This window comes from Seriola aureovittata, chromosome 16, assembly GCF_021018895.1.
Source record: "Seriola aureovittata isolate HTS-2021-v1 ecotype China chromosome 16, ASM2101889v1, whole genome shotgun sequence".
In the NCBI taxonomy this organism is placed as follows: Eukaryota; Metazoa; Chordata; class Actinopteri; order Carangiformes; family Carangidae; genus Seriola; species Seriola aureovittata.
The window spans coordinates 16,459,730-16,481,803 of NC_079379.1; the positions used below are offsets into that span (position 1 = coordinate 16,459,730).

A 22,074-nucleotide genomic window follows, 5' to 3' on the forward strand; every position below is an offset into this window, starting at 1 on the left:
ATTTAAACACATTCATTTCTGCATTCTGTTTGTGAACAGTCCTCACGTCACAGTCTTCTTCTGTGCTTTTCCTACCGGGTCAGCGATGACTACGATTCCCCACGCAGCCAAACCTGAGAGTTAAACACAGGTGTATTACTTCTTTGAAAAGATGACCACAAGTAATGTTGCACCTAAACAGTCCGGAGTATTATATGACTCACTTGCAGCGAATGTAATCTGTGCCACTGTGCCCATGGAGGTAGGTCCGCCTCGTCCCATCACTTTCCGGGCTGCCATAAACACATAAGCTCCAGACAAGATCAAACCACCGCCGGAGATGAGCCGACAGCTCCAGCAGCCCTTAAACATCTGGCTGGGTTTAGACACGGGGTCACCTGCTCCTCCTGTTGGTGCCTCTGGAACTGTTGACATTGCACTGGAGGGTGGGTGCTAATGCTAATGCCAATGCTAATGCTAATACGCACCCTGGTTAAAGACAAACTGACAGACAAACACGATAAAAACGTCCTTCCTGCTTTTTGGTATTTGCCCTCAAATGTTCAAACAATTCGTCCAAATAAAAGGAAAAATTTACTATCAACGTTTAACACAGGTCCCACTCATGTTGGTTGTGAGAAAAGGTCAAATTTACAAAGTGGTTCCGAGTTAGGCGCCTAGTGTTTCCTGTCGAGTATTTTCAAAATAAAAGTTTTATTTACTTTTACTTGCCAGTTAGCACAGTAGTACTGTGAAAGAGCTCCTAGCGGTCAAGTCAAACGCATAAGGTACAACATGGAGTTGGTGCACAAGCTACGAAAATGTGGATCAACATTTATACATTAAACACTATTTCGCAACGGGAGCTTCTTATCGTCGTTACACCAGAAAATTACTCAGCTGAGTCAGCTCGGTTTACCTGGACTTCTGATCTCTTACAACAGGCTCAGTGGTGCAACTAGTCGGTCACACCATGTCTTTCAGGGAAGAAACAATGCTTTTGATAGTTGCCGTTTGTCTCTGTTTTTCTTTACCGTCGGTCGTTGGTCAAACTGAGCCCGTTGCGGACTCTTCCTACGTTGCTGCTGTTTATGAGCACCATTTAATCCTGAACCCGGAGCCTCATGTCCCCCTGTCACGCCCCGCTGCCCTGCAACATATGCAGAAAAACCTGGATATCTACGAGGAGCAGGCTGCCCGGGCTGCCCAAAAGGTAAAGACAGTTTAGAGAGTTTTAAAAATGTTTCTTTGAAGCAAAAGAAACAATATCGCTCATTACTTGCTTTCAAAAATAAGTTATGTAAATCTCCTTCTGTCAGATATGTAATCCCAAAAGTAAAGCACCAGGACTAAATTGTCTTCAAAATCACGTACCTCACAAAGATAATTCAAACTACTTACAGGATTAGAGGCTCCATTTCACAATTTCTAGATCATATTTTTTGAGCAGTCAAACAGTGTTCCTTTTTTGTTAATTTTTTAACTCAAACTTTACTGGTCATTGGACCCATGCATAGAAATCCCAGGCCATCTCAAAATGCAGAATATTAACATATGCATAATATGAAACTACATTTAACAGTGAGTTTCTGATATTATTTTTGCCAACCAGTCAATTCCATTGTAAACATAGGTATTCGTGTTTTTACATGACCAGATAACAAGTGGGTGTAATGATACAAAAGGGATTCATTGGGACAGTTTGATGAAACGTGTCTCCTTTCTCATGTTGATGCTCTGCCTTCATCTTCCCTCGGTCAGGGTGCCCAGATCCTGGTGTTTCCAGAGGATGGTCTTCAAGGTTTCAACTTCAGCCGATCGTCCATCTCTGGCTACCTCGAAACTATTCCTGACCCCCAGCAGGAGAGCTGGAATCCCTGCACAGAGCCAGGAAGATACAACAACACTGAGGTGAACAATCTTGCACTTGTTTGATTTTTGAGTTTATATAAAGAGATCATTTAGATTTGATGTTGTTACTGAGCAGGCAGTCTGACATGACACACTGTTTTGGTGAGGACTGCCTTGACATGGAGATACCACTAGGCTGCCCAGAGCTTTCACTCTTCACTTGAGTGTGGTTGTTTCATAGGTTCTTCAGAGGTTGAGCTGTATGGCACGTCGTTACAACCTCTACCTGGTGGCCAACATGGGTGACTTGCAGCCCTGCCCCCTTAAGACCAGCCCTTCCTCCACCTGTCCCTTTGATGGACGCTGGCAGTTCAACACCAATGTGGCTTTCAGGTGCAGTGTAACCTTAAAATAGGAGTAGTTCAGCTGTAGTCCAGCAAGTACACAAATACACAGTTTCCTAGTATGTGAAGTGTTCACAGTATCTTCTTCCATACAGGTCTGATGGCCAGCTGGTGGCGCGCCTCCATAAATATAACCTGTACTTTGAGGAGGCCTTTGATACACCACCACAACCTGAGATCGTAACATTTGATACACCTTTTGCCGGGAGGTTTGGCCTCCTCACCTGCTTTGATATCCTGTTCTATCAGCCCACAGTTGCCCTGATGGAGAGTGTAGGAAAAAAATATACACAGATAGTAACAAGAATATGTATTCAGCTGTAATTTGCAGTGTCTTTATCTCCTCTTATCCTCAGCCTCTTTTTTTGCACCTCTTTTAGGGCGTGCGTCAGCTGATCTTCCCAACAGCATGGATGAACCAGCTCCCCCTGCTGGATACGATTCAGTTCCAGCGGGCGTTAAGCCTGGGTGCTAATATCACTCTACTAGCAGCCAACATTCGCAACGACCAACTCATCATGACAGGAAGTGGTATCTACAGCCCCTTTTCTGCCACCTATCACCACGCGCAGAAAGGAGATCCAGAGGAGGGCAGGCTGCTGGTGGCCAGGGTGCCAGTCTTGAAGCCACTGTCGGTGGGGCAGAGTGTGGCCACAGAGGAGGGGGTAGTAAGGGCCGAGTCCAATACAGACTCTGGATACTGTCATCAAGAGAACTGCTTTGATTCTTCTCATCCTGAAACTGCTTCTGCAGTCTCTCCCTCCTCTGTCACCTTCGTTTCATCTATGATGTATGACTCATTTACATTTGTGTTGGTAAACGGGACAGAGGGCAAACTTAATGTGTGTGATGGCACTTTCTGCTGTCACCTGCAGTACCGGCAGTTACCACAGGGTGGTAGTAAAGAGCTCTATGCATTGGGAGCATTTGCTGGAACTCACACTGTGAATGGACGCTATGCCCTGCAGGTATGAATGAGGAGAACTTTGAATATTTAAAACTGGTAAACATGACATACGTCACATTTATCCCATCTCTGTCTACAGGTGTGTGCATTTGTCCGCTGTGCCGGGTCAGAGGCCAGTTCGTGTGGACAGGAAGTGGAAGAAGCTGAGACTAAAATGGACTTCCTGTTGGAGGGGAAGTTTGGGACCAGATATGTGTATCCATCAGTTTTGGCGAGTCAACTGGTCCTGGAGCAGCCAGAGCATCTGGAGAAGACTGCAGGTGGCAGAGTGACCATGAAACATTCAAACATGACTGGTGGCCTGGTCACTGCCGTTCTGTACGGACGAATGTACCACCTGGATAATGAATGACCTAGACCTGGACCTGGATAATGAAAGCTGCAATGATTACTTAATTAATTGATTAGTTGATTTACATCAATTTGAGGGGCAACCATTTTAGTGACTAGTTGTTGAATCCTTGCTTCTCCAATACAAGGATTCAATGCTTTTCTTTAACAGACATGAATGTAAACTGAATATCTTTTAGTTTTACACTGTTGGTGGGATATGTGGGAATGTCAGCTTGAGCTGTGAAATTATGGGGAGCATTTTCCACAATTTTCTGTCTTTTTAAAGACAAAACAATCGATTTTTTAAAAAAAAAAGAAAAAAAAAAAAGGGCAATTTATGAATGAAAACAATTGTTAGTTACACAAAGAAATAATAACTTTGGAATAGATGTGTCTGTCAGGAGAGATGTAAAATACATTTATAAAGTGATTTTAGAAAATTAACTGTTCTGACCCAGACCAGCAATGACAACTCAGCTGTTTCACATTTGTGCTCCGTCATATACAAACTGCAATAAATCAAAAACAAATATTTTTATTCATTCGTTACTTTATCTTTACAAACATTGCACCAATTAGTGTTCATCCTTTGCCCGAAAGTTGCTTATTCCTAAAAAGGCAATATTTATTAATTTCTCTTTTTCTCTGTCACACACACAAACACACGCACACACAATATCTCTTACACACATATGCACAGTGTCAGCCACTTTCTCCTGTCTCCAGTACAGTACACAGACATTAAGTAGTTTACAGCATTGCAAGTTAAAAGTTCCTTGGGGTGCTCCTTTGCACTCAATCAGCTGACTCCGGAACCAATCATACAGTAAATTGGTCTTACATCCACCTGCTGTCAGAATCGGCTCCCAAGGATTCAGCCTCCACTTGGAATAAATTCATAGGATTCATTAATGACTTCCTCTTCTAGGAATCAAAAAGTGGTTCAAAATCAATGACGCAGCTTTACCAATGTGTGTGAGGGATAGCCATCAGTGTCTGCCACAACAGCTTGAAGAAAAAACAAAAGTAGAGTAGGGAAAACAGCTCATCAGTGGTCCCATAAGATTGTCCCTCCGTTTTTTTTCTTTAGACAATCATGGAAAAAAAAAAAAAAGCTGTCCTCTGAGCTTTTCTTCAGTACATGCTCCTCTAGTAATAGTTGAAGGAAAAACTGTGAAAAGGCTTAAAACCACTCCAGGAAGTATCAGCAAAAAGAAGGAGCTGCATTTAAAAAGAAAAACAGCATTGCTTTAAATTTAAAAAGACCCTGGCCACGTTACTGACCATACAGTGATGCTGTCTGAGAGAAATGTAGTGTGTATTCACCTTACTCTACATTTTAGTACATTATTTTCTACCCCATGGGTACGCACCTTAAGGAAACAAACATCTGGTATAGAACAATTATTATTATTACATTTGAAGAGGCTTACCTAAAAATAATCTGACTCTACTTTCTCCCTCTTCCCTCTCTTTTTGACCCTTGTCAGTGAACTATTAAGGCTCCTGAGTGGCTGGCTAGCCTACCAGAATTGTGGGACTCTGTCCAATAGTTCTCAGTACGTCTCTGAATCTGAGTCATTCAGTTCGTCGTCTGCAGAGGACAGTGGGCGCTCAGGCCTGCAGTAGGAGGCGTGGTCAGGCCGCATAGGGGGTGGGGCATCAAAGGCCACGCCTTTGGAGATGTGGTTGGAAGTGGGGTGGTGGTTGATGACTGTTTGAGTGAGGGAAAGTGCAGGTAAAGCTGCTATGGTGACCATAGGGGAGGTGGGCATCATGGAGTTGAGGATGAGGGCCAGGCAGTCGGCTACATCACGGTTGGGGGCACAGGCCAAAGCTGGAGTGTAGCCTAGAGATTAGAAGAGTGAAGGAGGAAAAAAAGTTATGATTTCATTCTAAAACTACATGTGTAAATATAGATAGTGAGTGCTAAACCAGTGACATGAAAGTTGACCGTTCTCGTCCACTGCTAACACACTGGCTCCTTTCCCCAGCAGCTCCTGAACCACCACCGTCAAACCCTTCCTGGCTGCTACATGCAGGGGCCTGCAGGGGGTAGGGAGGAGATACACACTGTTAAAACAGATCCAATGAGAACTTAATGAGTTATCCCTCTGCAGAGCTGAGCATCTGTCTGCACCCTGGTACGTACGTCTGGAGAGCAGCATTGGTGCAGTTGATAAGGTTCCTGTCGCTGACCTTCTCCAGAATCAGCAAGGCACTCGTCTCATGACCCTGAGAGAAACAGACAGTGATGGACAATGAAAAATCTAAATAAGTACAATCATAGATTTCTTGCAAAATATGAAAGTACAGTTGTCCAATTGTAACTACTTGCAGATTATGTACATTGCATGTTATGTTGTAAGTCCCTAATTTATGATTTCAGTTGTATATTTAATGTATGAACCTGTGTTGTGGCTTTTTTATTCCAACATGTAGGACACATCTGGTTTTGAGGACATTTTGTGACATTTACAGTAACACAAGAAAATCACAATTATTTAGTTGTGTAATTAACTTTTCCACCATCCAGAAGATTTTTAATACTGAATAGGTCATTACTTTTCTTCTGTTTGGTCATAGATCCTCATATGTATCTGCTGACATGTTAATATCTATAAATCACCGTGGCCAGTGTATAAAAAAACATTTCCTGCGTCTATGAATGGTTGTTACCTTGCTGCAAGCCAGATGTAATGCTGTGTTCCTCTTTCTATCCTGGAATGCCATGTCTGCTTTAGCGCTGCTCACTAACACCTCTGTAACACACGAATGGAGACGGTTACATGTCAGAGGTTTGGAAAACAAAGGCCAACAGTTTATCTCTGTGTAAGTTAGTGTACTGACCCACTGCATTGGTCTGTCCGTTAAGAGCTGCCATCATCAGTGGCGTCCTGCGCAAGTTTGTGTCGACTACGTTTGCCTGAGCTCCGTGGCTCAGAAGGAGGGAAACACACTCCACATGGTCAGAAAAAGCTGCAGCGTGAAGGGGGGTCCTGCATTAACACAAATACAGTAACATTATACCAACAGAGCTTGTGCTCACTCTGTTTATAGAAACATAATATAATTTGCGTCTCTTACCTGCCCTTAGAGTCAGTGGTGTTGATGATAGTTGTGCCCAGGGAGTCAATTAACATCTCAGCCACTCCTTCGTTATCGTTCATACTGAAACACACAACACACACTCTCAAATAACCTCACACCAATGTCCATCTACATGAAAACATCATGGGTACAGACAAGGTCTTACACAGCACAGTGCAGTGGACTGAATGAGTTGCCCTTAATCTTCCTGAACACCTCCTGGTCTAACAACACCTCCACACACGCATCATATCCTAGAGAGACAGAGGAAGATGACAGAAAGATGTAAATACTACTTTGCTGTGGCCTCATACAGAACACAGATGTTGGCAGGTCTCTCAAGTGTTCCCTGCTATGTCCCAGTACCGTTGTAACAGGCCCAGTGCAGAGGTGTGTAGCCGTGGTTATCAGTGAGGTGTGTGTCAGTGTGTGAGGCGCTGGTGGCCTGCAGCAGGGCACCCAGGGCACCCACACGGCCGCAAGCTGATGCCAGGTGAAGAGGGGAGCGGCCCCGAATGTCCCTCACACACACACTGGCCCCCCGCTGGAGGAGCGCCTCCACACACTCCTCCTGGCCTGTCACTGCCTGTGTGAAAATGTAAAAGTGGAAGACGTCAGAAATTATAAATAAATATATCATAATACAAATCCTTTTTTTTTTGTAAGTTCTAATGTTAGTTGGTGTTTGTGACTGTCTCACCCCTCGGTGTAGTGCAGTCCTCCCCCAGCGGTCCTGATTCTCTACACTGGCTCCTTGACTCAGCAGAGAGTACACACACTCTGTGTGTCCGTTCAGCACTGCCAACATCAGAGGAGTCCTTTATACAGAGTGGAAAAATGACATAAAACAGCTTTTTTATTCAGTGTTCAGGTGAAGCTAGTTAGTGTATTCTACTCAAACAAAACAGCAGCATACTAAACTCAGTGAAAGCCTCAAGCTTAAGCCATTTTGTCCATGCACACACATACACACTCACTGTCCGTTGGTGTCTTGTATGTCCACGTTTATGTGTTGGTCGTTGTTGCTCATGAGCAGGCGCAGGCACTCTGGGTGGCCATTCATAGCTATGGCAGAGAGACACAGTCATGCTTATTCTCTAAAGCAATAACATGTTTTCCATTTTACAAGCCAAAAAATAAACCTCATTCATGTCATGTGAAGGTCAGATTTCCGCACTTGTATACCTGCAGCGTGTATGGCTGTCTTTTTGTGTGTGTAGTCATGGGTCATTGGTGAGGCGCCGTGGTGCAGCAGCAGGGAGACACACTCCTGATGACCCCTGGAGCAGGCCAGGCTGAGGGGGGTCCGACCCTCTGGGCTGCGAACATCCACATCCAGCAGGGATGACAAGAGGGCCTCTAATGCTCCACAGTGTCCATGGTAAGCCTGGATGAATGAAGGACACACACGGCAACACACACTCACTTTATTTAACAGCAATGGGAATGTCCCTCATCAAAGATGGGGACAGTGAAATCCATTTGGTGTGAAAGAGACACACTGACAAATCCTTGAACTGACCGCCAGATGCAGTGGACTGACAGGGGCCTGGCTCTCTGAGTCACTCAGGATGTCTGTTCCTGATGTCTCCATTAACTGAAATAGAGAGATAGTTCACATGTTACTCATCTCAGATCCAGGTTTGCACATATGGCAAGTCACTGCCTCATTAGAGCGCCTCAGAAATTAAGCTATGGTCACACTGCTGCACGTGCTACAAATTTACTGAAAGGATGCAGCTACACAGGAGACAAATGTGTGAGTCACAAGGAGTTTGAGGTTAAACAAGATTTTTCTGAAATGCATATAACCTTGACCTGCCAAAACAAGACAGAGGAGTTTTCACAGTAGCTCCATTTGCCCAACAGAGGGAGCTACTTATAAAGAATCAGTGTAAGAACTCATTGTGCAACAGTGGGTGAATGGATTTTCTTTCTTACTCTCTTACCACATCAAGAGGTGTCTCACTTGCCATCTAAAAGAAAGAGAAAAAAGATTGTTTAGGATACTATGACAAGTATATTTGTAAGTAAGCACTTCTCCAAAGATTTCTTTACAGTCTAATATATGAAAGTGATCAATTTTAATTTGCATGATTTTTCATGACCCTGTGTAGGACACACAACATTTTCACTCAGCGTGGTAGCTGTACACACCAATTCCAGGCAGAGTGTGCGCCCGTAGGCTGAGGCATAATGCACAGCGCTGTAACCCTGTTTGTCTCTCACTGCTGGATCAGCATCGTTCCTCAACAGGTACTCCACACACCTGACAAAGACGAAACAGAAGAGAATGGTTTTGTTTTTAAACAAAAGCCTCCATCTGACACTGAGGACTCTTTGACGCTTGACAATAAATTGCATAAATTAAACACAGAGAAGAACTTACTTTCCATCAGTGTCAGCAGCAGCAGCATAGTGCAGGGGGCTGCAGCCTCTCTGGTCCAGCTCATTAATGCTTGCCCCGGAGCCCACCAAGGCAAACACACACTGGTAGTTACAGTTGGCTGATGCATAGTGTAATGGGGTCCTGGGATGGTCAGAGAACCAACGTTATTTATACCGGTGAGAACTTCACACTCTTAAAGATTCACCAGTATCTTATTTATTTCCATCCCCAGCTGTCCCAGAATTAAACTACACACTTGGCTCACCTTCCAAAGTTGTCTTTTCTGTTAAAGTCGGCTCCTATGTTTAACAGCAGGTTCAGACACTCCAGGTTCCTGGTTGAAGAGAAAGCTATAACGGTGAGGTTTTGTTCACATAACAATCTATCATAATCAAGTAGGAGCTCTCTGTTTGTGAATGCTGTTAAATAAGACATATAAAGAGGACTACAAATGAAACAATATTAAGGAAGTAAGAAAGAACAATGACTCACCCCCCAGCTGCAGCAGCATGTAGACAGGTCCTTCCAAAGTCATCAGGGGTGTCTATGTCAAACCCTGCGCAAATATGCAATCAGCATCAATTTGGATGTCAACTGGGTGATCGCAATGGCAAGAATGGTGTCAGCATGAATGTACCTGAGGACAGCAGCTTCCTGCAGCAATCTGAGAAGCCGCTGAGAGCTGCCAGGTGGAGAGGGAACATCCCATGAATGCCTCTCCTGAAAAGATAAAAGGCATAGAAGACAAGTCAATACAGGACACGAAGGATAAGGTGTGAGAGTGTAGCTGCATTTTTGATTACAGGAAGAAAACAAAAAGAGGTTGAAAGAATGTTTAAACATCCCTAGTCATCAAATAGTTTCTTTTTTATCTGTGTGTCTTATTACCGAAGCTCAGATTGGATTCAGCGGGAAGATAGACAGATGGTTGAATGTGAGTTGTTACTAACTTGGCGGCATTTGCTCCATGTTTGATGAGTGCTGTGATGATGAGCTCATGGCCATAGCGGGCAGCGATGTGAAGGGCAGTGTTTCTGCTTTTGTCCTCACAATCAATCTCAGCTCCTAGACACACATAAATTAAAGATTTACATTAAAACAACACAAGACAATCAGCAGACTGAAATTAATCCAGATAATTTTGCATATTGTGCAACATACAGTGTGTACTACGTTTGGAAACATGCAAACCAATGTGAATTCAAGCATGAAGCAGGCAGCACACTGTAGGGGCTCTCACCATTCTGAATGAGGGCCTGAGAGCAGGAGAACCTTCCATGGGTAGCTGCCATGTGGAGGGGAGACTTGCCATCCTTACTCTGGACAGATAGTGGGAGAGACGAGCACAGATAAAGAAGATGATTATGATTTTCTGAATAAGGCCTGTACAGTATATCAGTGTTGCAGCAGAGTGTCAGTGTGGGCAGCTGACTCAACTGTGAGTCTAAAAAGCTTAGAATGAACAGCCCCTTGTGGACCACACACACACAGACACACAGACACACACACACACAAACATATTCCCTGAGCAGCTTGCAGCCTCGGGGAGCCACACCCCCCCCCCCCCCCCCCCCCCCCCCCCCCTCCGTTTTCCATATGGCCTTACATCTTGAGGCTGTGGGGACCAAAAATCAGTTTCCATCACTGCTACCAAAGTGTTAACAACGCTGTCATTTGAACTTTCTACAAGATACAGAGCGACATACACTCTGGTAAGAGTTGAGGACACAGGCTCTTTTTCATTATGTTAATATGTGTTCTTTTGATAATATATAAACTAACTTCAGCTATATCAATAAAAGCAAACACTCTTTCTCAGCTAAATGTCTGTTTGTGTGAAAGATTATCTGCATATGGACACACCCGCATGTTGATGTAAGCTCCGTGGGCTAAGAGCAGTTCCTGGCACAGCGCCCCCTGGCGTGAGGAGGAGGCAAAGTGGAGAGCAGAAAACTCCCTCTCGTTCACCTGAAGCGAGGCACAAAATGGGCACAATTAAAACACACACAGTGACCATGAAAGTAATATCTCGCACGGAGAGACGTTCACACACCTGGTTGACATTGGCCCCTGCCTCAATGAGCTCACTGACCACCACATCCTGTCCGTTGTAACAGGCCAAATGGAGTGGGGTGTTGCCGTAGGCATTCACTTCGTTCACCTATGCAAAGAGAGAATCAGAAACATGGTGTAGGTTGCAGGGTTTTCTTCAATTTATTGACTAAAGAATATTATATCATTATCTCATTATTTTATAATTTGAAATAGCTTGTATATTCACAGTTCAAGATTTTGCAAGGTTCAAGGGTCATAGCACATTATATACATATTAAGAACATTGCTAGTGCACGTGTACTGACATGGACCCCCAGGCTCAGCAGGTAATGCACTGTGCTGCTCATGCCACTGGAGGCAGCTGCATGGAGCGGAGTGTAGGCCTTCTTGTCCTTACAGTCCACCTCAGCTCCACTGGCCACCAATAACTTCACCACCTCTAGGTGACCTGAAGCAGAGGAGAGAGAATGAGATGAGTCAGGGTCAACCCAGTTAAGACAGTCCAGTGCATTATGCCCTGTTCCATTTGTTAAACTGACAACTAGGAACCCATATTACTGCAGTCTTACCCATGTAGGCTGCCCAGTGGATCGCTCTCCTGTCCTTCTTGTCAAATGCGTTAAGGTTGGCTCCTCTGGACAGCAGCAACTTCACCATCTGACACACAAAAGTGAATTAAATAGGTGCTGATGTATGTTTGTCTGTGTGTGTATAAAAGAAAAAGAAACCAACCTCTACATGTCCACTGAATGCAGCGTGGTGCAGAGCAGTGCGTCCCGCTCGGTCAGAGACGTTGACATTGCTTAGCAGTGGCACCAAAGCCTCGGCACAGCGCACAGCCTTGTTGCTAGCTGCTACATGGAGCGGTGTCTGCCAGTTCTTGTCCCTAGCGTTAACATCTGCACTGTGCTTCAGCAACACTGCCACTGCGTCCTGGATGGAGAGGAAGCCTGGGTCAGAGTGTGCAGACAGAGGCTCCATTTTCTAATATGCCTCAGTGTTCTGACAAAGTGTAGGCCAGTGTGTGCAGGTGGTTGTATGTGGGAGGTTATAAAAGTCTTTCGCATGAAAGCCCCCTAAGAATAGTAATGCAAGGGGCTCTGTTAGTGTCGGCACGTTGCCCAGAAGAGGTAAAGACATTATGAAGTCTTATCAAACACTAACACACTGGTTATGTCCATTTGCCCTTTTAAAGCCAGATTGTTTAAATCTGCAAAACTTATCACACCAGCAATAATTTTCTCCTGGTTAACTGTCAGACTCAGTGCATTTCCTTAATTGTGAGAGGAAGAGCGTTACAGGATTGCAGGAAAGTGACCAGAGTACATATTATTGTGTGTGTTTGTGTAATTGTTACCTCACTACAAGAGGCAACAGCTCGGTGAAGAGGAGTCAACCACTTGTTATCTTTGGCATTTACTCGGGCTCCTTGGATGAGAGAAGGAGCGTGTGTGAGAGAGAGAGAGAGAGAGAGAGAGAGAGAGAGAGAGAGAAGAGAGAGAGAGAGAGAGAGAGAGAGAGAGAGAGAGAGAGAGAGAGAGAGAGAGAGTAGAGATGTCAAAGTCAACACTGGCAGACATGTTGTAAACCTGAAAAATGTCTGCTCATGGAAAGACACGCTGAAGGCCTTAGATACCTAAATGAGAGTGCGAAGAGTAAAAAAAAAAATCTACCTAAAAGTTTTAAAAGCTTTTTACATGACTTGTGGAAAGGGGTCTTGTGAGCCAGTCGTGCCTGGAAGATATAAATCTCCCCATTCCTCTTTGGCACAGCTTGGGGGTTAAAATAGTCCTGAAGCTGCACCTGTTGCTAGCACTTCACGTTATTGAGAAACACTGAACACACAAACACATACACACACGTACACACACACCCCCTCACTCTACTCTTGTGTTACGACAGAGTCGGCCCCACCTCCTGACGTGCTCAGATGACTTTACAGTAAGCCAAGCCGGCACAGACCCTATCAGATGATTGATAAATCACAAGAAATGTCACCAGTGACCTAGAGAGCAGAGAGCAGACACACGGGCATGGAAACTACTGAGGGAATTACGTGAGGATGAGAGAGATGAAGAGCGGGCAGTGGCTTTGAAGAGTTTAGGAAAAGCACAAAGTTGGATGGAAACAGGATAAACTGATACAACACAAAGTAAAATGAGGGGTAACATGACACTGATGAAATTTAATAAATCTGCTTCAGCACTGAGGCTCAAAAAATCGATAATCATCTTGTTTACAATTTAATTTCTTGTTTCAAGAATTTTTAGGGACACAGCAAACAGCATCTTGAAATAAGGTAAATAATTAGCAAATCATAACTTTAGTTTCAAGCTCAAATAATTCAAAGTATTTCTTGAAACAAGCTGCTTTGCTTTGGCAACAAATTAAATTATTTCAAGATAATCTTACTCAAAATGATAAAAGGGTGATAATAAATGAATTGTAAACAAAAAACATGAATAAATGTTTGAATGCACAGAAGAATTAATAAAAAGAGGTAATGTGGAGGCACAGGTGAAACACACGGGCAAATAAATGTATGCATGAGTAAGCTTTCAAGTAGAACTGATACTAGAAGTGCATGGATATTAGGTGGAAATGAAATGGAATGGATGGCTGAACAGATTGGTAGATTGAAGCTACCTGAGAGGATGAGCAGCTCAATGATCTCAGCATCTCCCAGGTAGGCTGCGGCATGCAGAGGCGTCCGCTTCTCATTGTCCTGACAGGAGATCCCAAACCAAAGAAAACATTTAATTAAACAAAGCCATCATTTCTCTTGTTTTTATAAACATGGGCCTTGAAACAAATGCTCACACACAAACACACATCATGAATGAGTGAAAGCATATATCACATGCCCCAAACAAAATCCACAGACCTCACACTATTGCAGACCACAAGAAACATGAGATTAAAATGACAAGGGAAAGAATGTCCGTCATCTGTTCAGTTCTATTCTTCACTGTGCTCCATCACTCCACTCCACCTCTCTCTCCTCCAGTGCAGTAGAGAGCAATCAGCAGAGTGGGGCTATAAACAAATGTCATGTGAGTGCAATAGGCCTGGGCCAGTGTTGCTGACTCCAGGAAGACTCAGTGTGATGACCCCAGCACTATATACCCAGAGAAAGACAGAAGCACAGAGAGAAAACAAAGAATAGAAAACAATGGGATGTAAACTGAGGACATATATTCAGAAAGACTAGGAAGAGAAAGAGAAAGTGATGGGAGGAAAAAAGGAGAGAGATAACATGTAAAGACTGTGTCCCCAAACAATTGTATCCTGCCCTGGTTGACAGTATATAAAATGGGGAAGGTAAGAAGCTGCCAGAAGGCACTCTCAGTCACTCAACTGATCGATAGCTACCCAGATCAATTGTAGCCTGCTGGCTGACTGCTGCTCTCATTGGTGTTGTTTTATGTCCTGATGTGTGGGGGGAAATAACATGAAGAATGTGACATACCTGAACATTGACATCCTCTTTCTTGAATATGAGGGAGCGAACTTCATCTGGGTCCACATTGAAGATAGCTCTTAACAGAGACGGCTATAGAGACGGAAAAAAAGACAGTACATGCTTAATCACACTACTACATCCTTAATTTGCAAGGCAGTAATTTTCTATGCAGACAAATGTGTTATCAGTGAGAGTTATGACAGTTGCAAATGGAAGAGTCTCACACACAGACACTATAATCCCAAGCTGGTAGAGAGCCATAGGTCACCAAAGGCTGTATATCACACATTTGTTTATGACAGTAGCAGCTGCGGCATACAGCATATAAACACGCACAGGTATGCACACACCGGTGCGTAAATGTTTGTCATGTGTCTGTGAGGGGTTGAAGCTCTGCTGCCACATGGTGTGAGGACACTTGATAAGAATGAAAAACAGCAATGTAAAATACAAGTTGAATGTGGAAAAAAAATGGCAGGTTATCTATGAATACCAAAGCATTTCTTCTTCTCCACTACTATTAGGACAATTTAAGTTATCCAAGGTATGCATGTTTTTGAGAACAGATGTCAAATTTCCCCGGAAGGAAGAAGCTGCAAATGCATGAGAGATTAAACAAAAATACCCTGGACACACCTCTTTTACCATCTCTCACTTTAGTTTCATATACATCTGTGTAGGTTCATGTAAACAGCTGGCATGAGCGCATGGTGCCAGCTGATACTGAGTGGGATTTGTAAACAGTGTTGCACAGCAGTCAGCATAAACCTTCAAGAGGTATTGCTGTGCAACAGAAGAGCATGAGCCCATTCAATTTAAAGGTTAAGAGAAGTAACATTATATTAACCTCTCAATTCAGATCTGGATACTGGATACTCAAAATACAGTTTTCAATTATCTTTATATAATTACTAACTTAGCAACAGTGATTTTATTCTGTTTATACTACCACTACTCTCTCTCTACTACTACTCTACTACTCTATTACCTGATAATTGTAGCAATATGTTCAATGCTGTTTTAATTTAAGGATTTCAACTGGGGAATAATATAGATCATGTACAATTAACTGTGAGCGGTGCTCTACTTTGTGCTGCATCATTATTGAAAATGCACTGACAAACTAAAACACTGACACGATGATGCAGATTTAGCAGAGACCCCAATTACCATTCCCTATTTTGCAATATACCAAGTAAGTCCACTGAAATATTGTCCGTCTCACTGACAAACGTTTTTCACATATTCACCCTTAATCCCAGCAAGGGCTGCCAAGGTAAAGTGAGAATGAAGTTATGCCATTAAGTACTATATAAACACTATGATGTGAACCTGCTAGTTACCCTCAGCCTCTCTGTGCTCCTCATCCCTCTCTCATTTCGTCCCATCTAAAAATAAGTGGGGCTCTCAGGCATGTCGGCATTTGTCTCATTCCCATTACACTGATAAACACTGACACTATGTCAAAGACCGGAGACGGTAGACATGGACTAAGAGCACAAACCCTGTCATTAGAGCCAGCACATCTTCTCTGGCTTTCCCCCTTCTCAGTGTGCACTTCAAAGAGCAGCTTTCATAGAATGAAAAGAGTTATTACCATTTTTCAATGGTAGGCTTACCCTTTATCAAGCCAACACTGGAGACTACAAAGGCCTAGGCTTTGGTGATAATCTATACTAACCAGCAGTCATCTCATATGACAGAGCTATATTGGTGATTATATTGATGCTATATTTAGCAGTAGGGGACATGTGTTGGCACTGCATTGTATTTTTATGCAATGGGACATGTAACTATGTATTTCATCATAGGTTTAAACTTCAGAACAGGTATGAGTAGTGCAGTGGCCTCTTTAAAATTCCAGTGAATGCTATTATTCACACAGAAACTATATATAAGCCTAAGACATGACAAACATATGTTGAAACACAATTCAATAAACATCAGAGAGCCCATCTCACCTTGTCCTCCTGAGCAGCAGCCTTTCGAGAGGCATGATGGGATCTGCGGTCTGGGGATGATTTGGGCCGAGGAGGTGGGGGTGAAGAAGAGGACTCATCCTCCTCCACCTCCTCCAGCACCACAATACACACACGGCTAGCTCTCTCTGACCGCATCAGGAACAAACACTCACACAAACCAACACAATCACTCACTCACACACTCTCTCTCTCTCACACACTCACACAAATACACAGTGTTCCTTCTTACATATGTGCAGAATTCAGGAGTACAGGGGTCAGCAATAAATCCCATAAACAGGGTGATTTCCTCGTAAACAAACGCTGCACATCTTCATGTAAAATCCAATGTGAAATCCAGCTCTGTCCTCTATCTGTCAGTGTCGCTTTGTTGCATGTCTCCTCTCCTCCTCTCCCCTCTCTTTAACCCACACTAGCACTCTCTGTGAGCAGCAGTAGCGGAGACAGCAGGGAATTCCTCTGCGTAATGGTGGTGGTAAGCGGCATGCGGCAGAATGAGCTTGGGCTGCCTAGCAGCAGCACACAGGAAGCTACATATCCTCACTGCTGTGCTGCAGCCAGGAACACACACATACACACACGTCAGATACAAATACACACACACAGACCCTGTGATTAGCGTGGACGGGGGCTGTAGCACCCGATGTATGTGTGGGTATGCATCGGTCGTTTCAGGCAGACTGCTGAAGCCAGCTCTTTCAAAAGGAGAGGGAGAGGAGGGGGAAGGGAGGGAGAGAGAGATAGTGTGTGTGTGTGTGTGTGTGTGTGTGTGTGTGAGAGAGAGTGAGAGAGCGAGACAGAGAGAGAGAGAAGGGGGAGTGTAGTTGTAGGCAGGTACCTAGAGCACTACAACACACAAAGAAAACTGGAGATGAATGGAGCAAAGGACAAAGAGGGGGCAGAGGACAGCAGTGAGTGTCAACTGGTTAGAGAAAGTTGGCCAAGATACATAATCATCCAAAAATACAGTATTTCAAGAAACAGAAATAGAGAGGGAAAAGTTCAATACAAAAATGACAAAAACACAAAAATGAAATACCAGACCAAAGGACAGTTAGGGCGTTACTTTGATTCCTATTTGTTATCAAGTCCCTTGCTGGATAGTGCCAGTCCACAAGTCCCCATAGTGCATGGGTAAAAAGTGCTGTCACTGTTTTTAAGTGTCACAACAACAAACATGGAAGTGATATGGTGGTTTTACATTACAGAATGAGATGCAGTACTACTAATTATTGAAAATCCTGCTATCTCCACAAACCAATGCCATGTTGTACGTTGACAGATTCAACACTTTCAGAATGTCTGCATATTTATGACTGTATCATGATTTTCTGATCCTTGTTTTATGGATTCAGTGCTAATCCTCTTAATAAAGCTCTGCTGTTTGGTACTGTGCATTAAATTGATGATGTGAAAATGTTAAGGCATTGAAAGTCTCCTTCTATTTTATTAAATAACCAAGCTTAAGATGATCTAAAAAACTGTAACCCACATAGCATGGTACAAACGAAACCTCATGCACTATAATGTTGTGCTGTTTTTAGAATTTGCTTAATAGGATTTCAGAAGTCTGCATCTTCATAAAGTTGGTGCTAAAATAGAAGTGGCCTTTCCCTCTAAATGTGAGAGAATAAAACAAAATGGATACCAGATCAGTGTGCATTTGTTCTAATATCCCCTTTAGTGTATTGGTGGCATAGCTTCAAAAGTCCTCATCTCCTCATTATAAAACTGGAACAAACTGGCTTTGCCAGGGAATGTGAGGGTAGCTAACAAGACCAGTCTGTACGTGAATGTCTGTGTGTGTGTGCCTCCGTCTCCTTCATATTCAACACAGATCCTAAAAAGAGCAATCTTGCCAAGCCGCACAACCCCATTAACTCAGAGGGAGGGACGGATGGAGTGAGGGAGGACGAATGAGAGAGACAGATTCATTTGGACGGAGCCTTTCTGCAGGCCTAAATTTTGAGTCTAATGGACTTACCATTCATAAACTTAATATGAAACACAGCTACAATCTTTCCAGTCCTACAGCAATCGAGTTGAGATTACAGATTTGCATCAAAAGGCACAAATAAAGAATGATGTTTGGGAAGCATATAACCAAACAACCAATGTTTTGTCTGTCCCACTTGCTAGCACTGGGGGTATACTCAGCAGCGCAGCCCGAAGATGTTTACAGAGCAAATTTTGTTGCCATTTGCATCAGAAATGAGTCTTTCTGTGAACTGTTTGGGTATTTATGTGTATCTATGTATTTAATCATGACACAAAAGCAAAGCCAAGCTAAGAAACATGTGCAGTATGAAAAACCTTTACATACAGTACAGTGTGAGCAACAGCAAACAAGGATGAGCATAATAAGAACGACAGTCTGACAACAAAGATAAAAAATCAAATCTGTTACGTGTTGAACATGTTTTCATGAGGCGGGCAGACATCACATGCCTGCTCCATTAATGGTGAGCTGGTGCTGGCACAGTAATGGGACCCTAACAAAAACACACAGAAGGCGAACCCGATCTCACCACAACAACAAGAGGATGCAGGCACAATATTATCACAAATACCCACAAACAAAATCACAGCTCAACCTACTAGCTACACTTCATGACAGAGACCCAACGTGACTGCACATGTGAGTGAAAGTATGCAGGCTAGCACTGACCTCTGCTTTGACCCAGCGACAGGATGCACTGTGTGTAATGTAATCCCAGACCAGAAACACAAAGGCCAGCACATGTGGGTGTGCGTGTGTGGTGGGACACATACTTACACAGAGAGCAGCGGTGAAGATGCTCACATCAAGAGATTTCAAAGCTTTAAAAGATCATGACATGGTGATCTGTAGTAAAGCTTCTCTGTCATGACATTACGTGTATGGTATGCACACTCTGACCACCACAACATACTATCCATTAAATGCTCTGTCTGGCAAACAGAGGATGAGTCACTGACATTACATCAATTTGAAGTTATATAAGTAAAATACATTATGATATAAAATGCCTAACTGCAGCTTCACCTTCATGTTGACTCTTTTGTGGAAGCTACTACAAATACACTGTAGTCTATTTATTTAGCTATTGTATGACATTTTTTCTCACCTTTAATTGACATTTTGAATCAAGTTAAGTAATGTCTAATCATGAAGTGTTGCTTTGGCAGTATGGATCCTAACAGTGGCCTGGCCCATTGAGTCTGTGTACTCATAAAACCACAGTCGTTATGATTCATTTCATGGATAAACAAGACAGTAAAAATGGGGACCTATAGCAATTGCTCTGCATGTATACTGTACACATTTCACTTTTGCACAAACTCAAACAAGATGTTATATGGTGCTTAGATTTTTGTGTTTGTGAGACTCTTTGGTATCCAAAGAGTCTCACAAACACAAAAATACAACACTCTCATGTATGCTTCTGTTTTCATATTGTGTGTTCTCTTAAATGCCTTTTTCCAATTCTCTCCTCAGGCAGGACCATAGTGTTTTTCCTCCTAAGCAACATGGCGCCCTCTAGAGGTCAAACAGAAGCCTTTGCCAAAAACGACACACACTCCTGTCTCCAGTCCTGCCCTCTCAGTGTGACTATTTTTGTCCTTTTGTCCATTTCTCTGTCAGCAAGCACTATAGAGAACAATGGAGAATAGAGAGGGGATCTAATCACACACACTCTTCCGCCTGTTGCATGTCTGTTGACTGGCCAGAAGACTGGTCAGTCCAGGACAGGACACAGAACTGCACAATCATTGACCCACTTTGAAGATTTACTGAACTCCACAGTTACAAAATAGTATCTTATTATAAACAATTAGGCCAATTCTGAACGGACACAAATTCAGATTTCTAAACACACACCAACCCTAATTACTTTTTTCATTTAATTGTGACCTTATTATTCTATTAAATTACTGATAATGTATAAAATGTAATAAATAATGCCAAATGACCATCACAAGTTATTCAACCCCAACACTTTCAAATATGTCACACAACACACAAACTCACTTCAGTGTGATTAGCTATGGTGAAAAAAGGGTCTTTAGCTAACAAAATAACTTGTGTGACAACAACAATGATAAAATCCTCTACTTCGTTAGAGATGAATGTGTCGGATGCCCACGACAGTGCCCTGGATATAACTGCCTTCAGTTCCCCGCAGGGTTCACTAGAGCTGATTTTAGCCTGTGGAGTGTCTGGTTCATGAACTCAGCTGGAGACGTCGGAGCCAGCACCACCTGCTATTTTAGTCTGACAGCCTTTCTTATCTCCAGCAACAGGTGACCGTCCACAGCTGCCCTGGAGAGACTTTGCAGGGGGCTGAAATAGACAGCTGACAAAACAGGCTGCCATGGTAGAAAATCATCGGCCTGCAGTCAGTTAATTCATAAATATGCAACGCAATTCAAGACAATACGTTTCATTAACTTTACGTTAATAACCTTACAATGGAGTGGCATCATACTTGTCTAACGTTAGCAGAGCAAGGGAGTTAGCCACCCTGTTACCCTCTTAGCTATCCAGCTGTGTTCACTAGTCCATCACCATCATAAACAGAAACAAACACCAACAGTCAAAAAACACCGAAGAAATCCATTAAACAGCCGTGTTACCACCAATATGACATGAAAGTGGCCGTTTTAACGGAACTACGTTAAGGTAGGGCAACAGGTGACGTGACGCTAGCACGGTTGTTAGGTTAACTGGTTTTCTGTTTACTGGTTACCGCTAGCTAGTTAGCTAACATGTCAGATGTCAATTGACAAACAGTAAGAACGATAGAAAGCCTAAGCAACATTAGCCCAGCCATAAGACCTTAGTTGTTTTAAATATTCATTTAGTTACGAGACTGGTTTAAGTCACCAAACAAACTTGGCGGTTTTATGTTAGTAAAGTTAAACTGTCACTAAAATGAACAGTCAATGTGACATGGTGTTGACTAGTTACATGTAAACACTCGAGCAAACTAGCGTGAATCCTTTTTACGAATTCTTTTTAACTTGACGTTAAGTGTTAGCTAGCTAGATCGATAGATACAGTTACCTGGTCTTGTATCTTCAACACAGCCATGTTCCCGGTGTAAAACCAAAAGGAGAGTAACTCGCCCGGGAGTTACTGTAAATTAACCGGGGGTGGGAGGGGGGCAGACTCTCCGGAGCGGAGTCAAACGGCGTTGCTTCCCCTTCTTCCTTCCTTCCTGCCATGAACAAACTCATGCATCATGGGACAGAAATGACAAAACGGTGAAGTTTGGGGAAAAAAGCACACAACAATCAACTACCGCACTCAGCGTAATCCCCAGCTAACACCGACAGCTCACACGCTCTGACGCGCTGAAGGGACAGTCCATTACATAGCAATAATGATAAGCCCTTTAGTTCCCCAAATTTTCATTGACATTTAACTTCTAGACCTGTAATGCTTTTTAATTGACTTAAGATAAGTCCGTCCATCATTTCATCATAATTTTATTTCCCCATGACACACAGCGAGATTGTTTTTAAAGGAATTCCACAGAAAAAAAGGATTCACTTAAAAGTATCTCACTGGACACACA

General features: G+C 43.1%; 2 protein-coding genes across 3 annotated transcripts; one reads left to right on the plus strand and one right to left on the minus strand.

Annotated features, from left to right (window-relative positions):
* Nucleotides 1-426: 426 nt before the first annotated feature.
* btd (biotinidase) lies at nt 427-4,072 on the plus strand. The gene is made up of 6 exons (XM_056398843.1): nt 427-1,192; nt 1,741-1,890; nt 2,072-2,223; nt 2,330-2,507; nt 2,615-3,202; nt 3,281-4,072. Exons 1-6 carry the CDS (start codon nt 953-955, stop codon nt 3,551-3,553), a joined length of 1,581 nt encoding a protein of 526 aa, XP_056254818.1. The 5' UTR covers nt 427-952; the 3' UTR covers nt 3,554-4,072.
* Nucleotides 4,054-21,781, minus strand: LOC130183443 (serine/threonine-protein phosphatase 6 regulatory ankyrin repeat subunit A). 2 transcript variants are annotated; one of them, XM_056398839.1, is made up of 29 exons: nt 21,561-21,781; nt 14,538-14,621; nt 13,715-13,793; nt 12,426-12,496; nt 11,801-12,001; nt 11,638-11,725; nt 11,374-11,516; nt 11,067-11,174; nt 10,877-10,981; nt 10,254-10,332; nt 9,964-10,078; nt 9,651-9,733; nt 9,506-9,569; nt 9,279-9,347; nt 9,014-9,154; nt 8,782-8,893; nt 8,574-8,600; nt 8,147-8,221; nt 7,810-8,011; nt 7,602-7,689; nt 7,325-7,442; nt 6,991-7,210; nt 6,791-6,878; nt 6,622-6,705; nt 6,385-6,533; nt 6,214-6,296; nt 5,687-5,769; nt 5,489-5,580; nt 4,054-5,383 (listed from the first exon to the last, which is right to left on the minus strand). In XM_056398839.1, the coding sequence occupies exons 1-29, from the start codon at nt 21,585-21,587 to the stop codon at nt 5,091-5,093; spliced, it is 3,171 nt and encodes a 1,056-aa protein (XP_056254814.1). In that variant the 5' UTR covers nt 21,588-21,781; the 3' UTR covers nt 4,054-5,090. The 2 variants fall into 2 exon arrangements, with proteins under 2 accessions (XP_056254814.1, XP_056254813.1); XM_056398838.1 differs by lacking the exon at nt 21,561-21,781 and adding an exon at nt 16,493-17,785.
* Between the last annotated feature and the right edge of the window lie 293 nt (nt 21,782-22,074).

Coding starts and splice junctions, on each gene's coding strand:
- LOC130183443 (XM_056398838.1), bottom strand. CDS start 16,648: ATGCGGTCAGAGAGAGCTAGCCGTGTGTGTATTGTGGTGCTGGAGGAG. Junction 11,517..11,637: donor CCACTGGGCAGCCTACATGG/GTAAGACTGCAG, acceptor CCTCTGCTTCAG/GTCACCTAGAGGTGGTGAAG. Junction 5,384..5,488: donor GTTAGCAGTGGACGAGAACG/GTCAACTTTCAT, acceptor TCTAATCTCTAG/GCTACACTCCAGCTTTGGCC.
- btd (XM_056398843.1), top strand. CDS start 953: ATGTCTTTCAGGGAAGAAACAATGCTTTTGATAGTTGCCGTTTGTCTC. Junction 1,891..2,071: donor GAAGATACAACAACACTGAG/GTGAACAATCTT, acceptor GTTGTTTCATAG/GTTCTTCAGAGGTTGAGCTG. Junction 2,224..2,329: donor AACACCAATGTGGCTTTCAG/GTGCAGTGTAAC, acceptor TCTTCCATACAG/GTCTGATGGCCAGCTGGTGG.